This window comes from Anas acuta, chromosome Z (genome assembly GCF_963932015.1).
Source record: "Anas acuta chromosome Z, bAnaAcu1.1, whole genome shotgun sequence".
NCBI lineage: Eukaryota > Metazoa > Chordata > Aves > Anseriformes > Anatidae > Anas > Anas acuta.
This window is the reverse complement of record NC_089017.1, coordinates 32,129,835-32,138,065: the sequence shown is the minus strand read 5'-3', so window position 1 is coordinate 32,138,065 and position 8,231 is coordinate 32,129,835. Positions and strand designations below refer to the sequence as shown.

General features: G+C 36.7%; 1 protein-coding gene across 1 annotated transcript; it reads right to left on the bottom strand.

Moving 5' to 3' along the window:
• Positions 1 to 7,557, bottom strand: LOC137848456 (riboflavin kinase-like). Its single transcript, XM_068667579.1, has 4 exons — positions 7,226 to 7,557; positions 6,337 to 6,488; positions 5,135 to 5,237; positions 1 to 4,487 (listed from the first exon to the last, which is right to left on the bottom strand). The coding sequence occupies exons 1-4, from the start codon at positions 7,353 to 7,355 to the stop codon at positions 4,363 to 4,365; spliced, it is 510 nt and encodes a 169-aa protein (XP_068523680.1). The 5' UTR covers positions 7,356 to 7,557; the 3' UTR covers positions 1 to 4,362.
• Positions 7,558 to 8,231: the final 674 nt, after the last annotated feature.

Below are 8,231 nucleotides of genomic sequence, written 5' to 3'. Positions count from 1 at the left end.
TACTAGCAATGACCTTTATTATAAACCACAGCAGTGATTCTTACAGATCAGAAGTTGAATAAACTATTTCTAAGAATTTCGGAAGGCAAAATAAGAATTCAAAAAGCTATTTGCTGCATATAGTCCTTTAAAAACAGCTTCTAAGGATACCAAGGTTATCAACATCTAAGACATCAAAGTAGTACAGTGCCTCTTGGGGAAAACTTTCAAAGTTCACCTACTGCAGTTTTGTGATTATTGTATGTAACTAGAGTTATGAGACACATCTTTAACTTCTCATCTCCTTTGGCTCAGTACAATTTATCAACACAGATGTGGCAAAAGAGCTTGCAAAAAAAATCAGTAAATAAGAACACACAAGTACCACTCTCTAGCAGGAACGCTACTAATGATACTTCCTAGCATTTGAATTAATTCACTGTATTCATCTGGAAAAATGTTTGACATTCTATATTTACAACATTTGTGTAACAGTTATACAAAATGCATGTTATTCACATTAGTAATAATTTTAACACAATATTTACCTTTTATAGCTTAAAATTAAGTACATAAATATGATTTTTTAATTCATTTTCAATTAGTTTTAGACAAAGTCATACCATATACACAGGGAATCTCTCAAAGTAAAAAAGATACCAACTGAATACAGGCTTCATACCTGTTTTAAGGATCTCATATTCACAATTCAAAATATACAAGCTATACAAGCAGCCTGTATGATCAACTATTCCAGACTTTGTTCCCTTATTTTTTTCAAAACACAAAGGCATGGTCCAATTTAACATCTGCTAAGCCTGGGGTTTTTAGGCTGTTAGACCCTCAGGCTGTTTAATGCCACAGTTATCCAAGTAAGACCATTATCTCACATGTGCATTTGAAAAAACTTCTGATACTGACATTCCCAGATTACCAACTCAATTTCACAACAGGAATAGACTTCAGGAGGCAACAGTCAATTTAAAATGTAGGGGAAAAAAAATATAGGCTTTTTTTTTTTTTTTTTTTAAGTATTTGAAGCTACAGAAATACTTGTATTGCTTGAACTTCAACAATTTCAGTGATCCTTATGTTTCACTTGGTGCTCATGTATTACCTTTATATATAAAACTGCAAACATCTCAAACAAATATTGTAGCAGCAAGTCTATAAGCAAGACGAACATTTTTCCCCCTTTGACTCTGCAAGAAATTTAAGAAGCATAATGAAAGAACTCTGCACCTCTTTCAGTATATGCTAAAGAATATGCAGAAATGATTTGCATCACAATACAATCAATCAGAACATCTGTGGTAAGCAGCATTACAAGGTTCTTAATTACATTCTTTTATTAACAGTACAGTGCTACAACAAATTTAAATAGTTATTTGCACACAGTGGAAAAATATAACCCTTCATAAAGCTTATACAGTACTGGAAATCATGTAATGAACAGGAATACAGTATTTGATCTTAAATAATGCATGGATATATACATTCAACCAAATGAATGCAATTACATTTTCTCAAACATGAACACAAATGTGCAAAGACCAGTTTATTAGTTTACTGTTAACATTCTTCATACTTTAAGTGAGAGCTATGAGCAACTTAAGTTTCTCAAACTTTTCTTTAGGTACTGCTTCTCTATCAAGCATAGCTGTTCTGAAAGCAAATGATGAAATGAATTTTGTACAGTAGCACTCATTAGCACTTACAGAATAGTGTTACTAAGACAACCAGCTTAAGGCACCAGGGTTTCCACAATAAACAAAAATCAGTGGCAAAAAAAAAAATAAATTAAAGGCAGCTATGAGCTTAGCTGTAATACTACAGTGAATAAAGATTTATTCTTTATGTTGACAACACATTTCATTGATTAGCATGGCTACTATTTGTTCCTTCAGAAAGTAAAACATAAAATAAGACCTTGGCATCATTACCAACTCAAGAATCTCTTCCTATACGTGGAAAAAAATTCTCCCCTATCACAACTATATTTTAAAATGGAAAAAAAAAAAACATAAAACTACAAAACTACTATCACTTTCAAGACAATTCTTACAGAGAATCCCAACATGCAATAAAGTAAATCTACGTTGTTGTGTTTTTTGTTTTTTGTTTTTTTTTGTTTTTAAATAAAAGCATTTCTGACAGCAGTTGTTTTTTTTGTTTGTTTGGTTGTTTTTTTTATGTTTTCCTCCTAAAAAGGTTAAAGTGTGCTGAAAACATCCAGGCAACAGCTAAGACAAAATTGCCAGTGTCTTTGGAGAGTTAAATTTATAAACAACCTTAGCAACATAGGCCAAAATGCTGCTTTGTTTATTGCAGTAAGTGCTTTTATGGAAATCATTCTTTCCTCCCTCAAGAGGTGTATCCCTTCTATCTTGCCATCAGCAGGACTGATGAGCAATTCCTTTTAATAATGAAGCTTCTGTGTAAGTCCTATAACAATTCTTTGACTTGCTCAAGGCCTTTTCCAAAAATATCCTAGAATACTGGCTGAAATGTAAGTACTATTAAGAGGAACTAGAACCCTGGCATGCTGACAGGGTTCTAGCAGAGAATTCCTCAGTCTACTTCATCCAAGCTCTCTGAAATGTTGGATTGAAATTCAAAGTGAGGTGGGACAAGGAAGAAATTCAGAAAGTTGTGCTAGAGCGTGGGGGAAGTAGATTTAGAAGTACAGGCTTCCAAATACAGAGTACGTTTCCAAGTAGTTGTACGCGTTAACAGATCTCTTCCAAGTTAGTTAATTTTGACAACATACCCTGCACTTGCTTGTGCAAACATTTCAGAGTGGGAAAGGCCACCATGACTTGTAATAAATACTGAGTACCTTCTGAAATGTTCATATAGTAGTCTCCAAATCTCCAAAGACTTTCACTGATCTACAGTGAAAAGTTAGGATTTTACCTACAATTAGTGTAAAGGGTTGAAAGGACTTTCCTATGCCTTACGTTCTAACCTCAACTTTTAAGCCCACCGTATCATTGTTAGTATAATGAACCCAAGGGTTCTCCTTATCTAAAGTAGCTGCCAGCAGCAACTAAAATGCAGTTGCCTTTGGTTACCTTCCCTGCCTTAGAAATATTGTTAAACTGGTTCCTTACCCTTTGAGCCTGAAACCTTTGACATAAATCAACTTTCTCCCTGTCATTCATTCTCTGAACCTTAATGAAACACTTCCTCGGAAGAAAACTAAGCATGTCATGCATTGCCACACGTACATTTAACTAGGCAGAAGCTTTTATTTCACATTCCAGTAACTCAGTGAGTAACAAAGACTTCTTCTACTTCAATTAAGGCTACAATAAATAATTTCAATTATGACAGATATATGTATAGCATATAAAAAAATAAGAACAATTATGAATCATTCTTGTTACTGTTATAGAATCAATGGCTTCAGATACAAGAAGTCAACATTTGTCTCAATATTACATATTTCTAAGCTGCTAGCTAAAAGCCAGATACAAATTTGGGAAACAAATTAAAAGTAATATTCTTTATGTGAAAACTGACAATCTTCTTTGATGTTTTTAACTCTTCACACCTTAGGGGCAGTAGAGGTAATTAACTCTGGTCATGCTCCAAATGGACTAAGATCTCTAAATGACTTATAATAATGGGTTAACAATTTATCTATAAGGACCTACCACAATAGCCTTCTCCTTTTGCACAACTAGTTTAGTGACCATTCGACAAAAGAAAACTTAAATCTTGTGTCGTTTTAGTGTTCAGGTCTGATCAGAATCACCCAAACAGGCAGTTGTGGGCTAACCCTACCAGGCAGCTAAATACCATATAGACACTTGCTCAGTTCCACCCACTCCTGTAAGTGCGAAGAGGAGGAGGAAAGGAGAAGCAAAAGCAAGAAAACTCATGGGTCAAGACAATTTAATAAGGAAAGAAGTGGAATAAGAAAAAGAAATGAAATGATGCGAAGTTAATCACTCACTGCCTCCCACGGGTAGGCCAATGTCCAGCCAGTACCCAAGAAAAAGATGGCTATCCTACCTGAATCTCTACCCTCCCTCCATTTTATGGTAGAGCACAACACGGCATGGTATGCAATATCTCTCTGGTTAGTTTGCATCATTTCCCTGGTTGTGTCCCCTCACGGCTTCTTGCGCAGCCCCAGTGGATGCACTGAGAGGGCAGAGTGAGAAACAGAAGGCCTTGACACTGTGTAAACACTGTTCCGGAACAGATAAAACATTAATGCGTTAGGTCACAAATCAAAAACACAGCACCATACAAGCTGTTACAAAGAAAATTAACTTCATCCTAGGAAGACCTAGTACAGGTCTATGTCATATATCAAATGACACATGGCCAGGCAAAGAAAAGAGGTCCATAAGAGAAGAAAAAGTTTTTTCCTCAGTGGTTTACTATTTTCTCTTCTAGCAGATGAAAGAAATTGTCTTTGAGTTTAAGATGTTCTGGTAAACCTAGTTGTCTTTTTGCCACTTCAATGTCTTCTTTAATTGCTGAAATGAGTGCCTCTGCGGGAGAAAAAAAAAAACAAAACAAAAAACAAACATAATAACAATATTTAAAAGCTGATCTGGATTCTGAATACAGAATAGCAAGTGAAAATAAGGTGCACCACAGAACACCAGAAAATAATCAGAGGCAATACATAATTATTACTACGAAGTTGGAAAGGCAATATTATCTTTGTTTTTAAAAATGCTTTAGTTTTGAATTTTTAATTTTTCAGTGACTCCAAGCACTACTCTTTCATTGTTTCAGGGCATTTTAGTAAAAAAAGTCAACAGAATTTCATGAACCATTTGAAAAAGGAATGGACATGCTAGACAAATGTTTTTATGACAGCCACATCACTTTAGAATTAAACCTCAGACAACTGGCAAGACCACACAGTTATTAGGCTCGAGTCATACAGTCACTGCACACAAGTATTGATACAATTGTGGCTTTGTTTCTTAATTGAATTTAATTTGCTTTTTAAATTATATGCATTCAATGGATATATTAGCAGATTCAGCTTACGAAAAATATTTTACTGAAACGTTAAAGATTAAGGCATAAAACAGCTGACTCTGAAGACAAGAGAGAGAATGATAGCACAGTACTTTCAATATGCTAGAATACGACAAATAGCTTAAAAGAAACTTGTAATACTGACCTAAAGAGTTAAAGTTTTTTTCTGATCGAATATATCCAATAATGACTACACTAAGAATTTCTCCATAAAAGTCTTCTTTGAAATTATGGATAATGTGAGTTTCCTAAAAAAAAAAAAAAAAAAAAAAAGAGAGAGAGAGAAATACGTTGGCAGTTATCATGGAGAACTGAGTTTTTCCCCTTGTTGCAAGGATGTTCAGCTAACATCTTTAATTCAAATTCTCCCACACATCATCAGGAAAACTGAGATAGTCTAACACATATAATGTAAGATTAACGGGCTAGAGACTTTGATTATGTTAGGAGGGAGAGTTATACTTTGTATAGCATTTAAGAAAAGTTATTCACTTAGTAACAGAATGTTAAAAAACAAAAACACTCAGGAAAAACATTTGATGCCTTATCACAGAGGTAAGGCTTTGAAAGCCACATATCAGAAACATTTACATTTGTTTGATCATTAGACTGATGATTCCAAATAACTGTAATGAATTTGGTTGTAATTGTTTAAAGAAAGCCTTCATGGCTAGTTGTTAAAGGAACTGAATGTTAAAATTATAAAAGGAGTGAGGGCAGTAAAGCAGAGATTCACATTGAAACAAAATTGCTTCCAAGTATTAGCAATTAAAAGTAAATTCTGCAAGACTCAGGAAAAGCACAAGAACACCACAGATGGCACAGTTCAGGATTTTAATTCCATCCTGTTACTACTTCTGGACCTTGACTCTGTATATTAAGCTATAGCACATCTACGTATTCTACCATTTAAGAGAAATATTAATGAAAAACCACTACAAATTAAGATGACCCAAATTTCTTATTTAAAATGCAGATGGATTGAAGAGGAAAATATATTAATATTTCCTAGCTCATTCTAAGATTCTCATAGCCATTAAATTTGATATTGTATTAGGCTTACGTTTATCTAGCTATAAAAACAATAAGCAACCACCACTTTGGAAATACAAATTCATTTCAGAAGAATTTAAGTAATGGTGGAAGACACAACATATAATGAATTTATTTATCTGAGACTACTTCCTTTTCAGAATACAAATATATGAGATGGATACCAAATACATTCCTAATAACAAACAGAATTTCTAAGGCTCGTTTATGGACCAAATTCTGCTCATCTTATTCAAAGTCAAAATCTGGTTCCTTTATTATAATCAAAGTACCGCCACAAAGCAAAATTCTTACCACTGATTTCTTAATATTCTTATAGAAAGGATTCCATCCTATGCTCAAAACCATTTTATGCACATCTCCATTTCCAACGGAGGCCCATCCATAGTATACACCAGTAGGGATATCGGATGGAAAGCTTTCGACTACTTGATCAGAAAAGTTAGCTGCAAAAATTTTAGAAAATATACGTTTATGTGAATCAAGAGCATGACAGAATTCTCAGGCACTTGAAAGTCAAGCTCTGCCACCCTGCTACGTGCAAACAGTGCCGAGGATGATGATTGTGATATAACATGCTACTTGCAAATTATAAATGATAAAATGACTTCATAAAATGTAGTCCCTGTACCACTACCAGTCAGTACAGCTCCTATTTTATCGTTATATCCATTCTGCTCTACAGTTAAAATAAAACTAAAATAGCCATTATGAATGCATTGCACTATTAGAAATATCACTGCTATAAAATGGTCAAAGATAAATAAATCAAGTTTCTTCTGCGCACTCAAGTGGCATCTTAGAATTATTTACGCGTAATTATTTTTCTAGGAAGTAACTTAATTTGTTTGCATGTATTTTATGACTTTAGTCACCTGTCAAAATTTTCCAGCTGCCTTTTAGGTTATCGACAACTGGGGTTTTTCGCTTAGAAAATTATTATTTATTTTTTTTTTTTCTCCTGACTGAAGGGAATGGAACTAAGGCTCTCCCCTAACCGCTGTCCCAGGTAACTCCCTTCACGCTCAGCTCCAGCTCTCCGTGCAAGGCTTCAAGCGGATTTGAAAGCGGTTTACGGCAAGGGACTGCCTCAACAACGGCTCTAAACAACACAGAGAAGGGGGAACAGAGCGAAAAGGAAATAAAAAAAGAAAAGAAAGCTGCCAGGCGAAGAGCCCCTCACCGGTGGGGACGCCCAGCTGGCGGGAGCCCCTGCCGAAGCCCCTCACCACCTCCCCGCGGCACGCGAAGGGCAGCGGCAGCATGGCGGCACCGCCCGCCGCCTCCACAAGGACGGCGCCGCCGCTGCGCATGCTCAGACCGTTGGGCGGCCGTTAACCGCCGCCCCCCCGCCCTGCAGCCTGACGGGGGGAAATACCGCCCAGAAAGGGGGCTGATAGCGGAGGGGGACGGCTCTGCCCGGCTGGGTTTTTTGCCCCAAAAATCGATCTTCAGTGGCAGCCCCTGGAGGTGGCGCTTCCTCCGCCCTGCCACGGGAAAAAGCTGCGCCCTGCGCTCCTCGCCCGCACTTAGAAACGAAAGAGCGAGCGGGTCTTCCCTCGCAGTTCCGTTTTTTCTTTTCTTCTCTTTTTTTTTTTTTTTCCTTATAGAAAACCGCCTTGTTTCTGCGTACGGCAGACGCCTGGGAAAATCTGTGAAACAAATATTTTAGTTAGGTAAATTACGACAAGCTGTTGCTGCTTGTTAAAGGGAAACCATTTCTGCGCCTGTGATGCATAACCCTCCACTGTGGGCATTTCCTCTTGGAAAATGCACCGAGACAGAAATGCCCATCCTGTGTTCACACCGCCGTGCTCTGAACGTGAAGGCCAACTTGGCATTTCTCTAATTTCCCCTTTCCAGGTGCTCTTCATGTTGTAGGTTTGTTGTTAAACTGCTTTTATATGCTCAGTTGAGTAACGCTTTTTTTTTTTTTTTTTTTTTAACCAGGTGAAATAGATTGAATTTGCTGGTGTTCTATTCAAAATAGCAGATGGCAGTGCATATTCCCCCTTTAGTACGTAGCAGACAGCCTAAGCTTGTCTGGTTGTATCAGCGGTATGTATGCTAAAGTTCTGGACTTCTAGCAAGGTGGCTATAGTGCACACAGCCACATCAACGTAAAAGTGCACGTGTATTCTGAAATATCACCAGAGTCCTTGAAGTGAATTCACAATTCATGCAGAGCA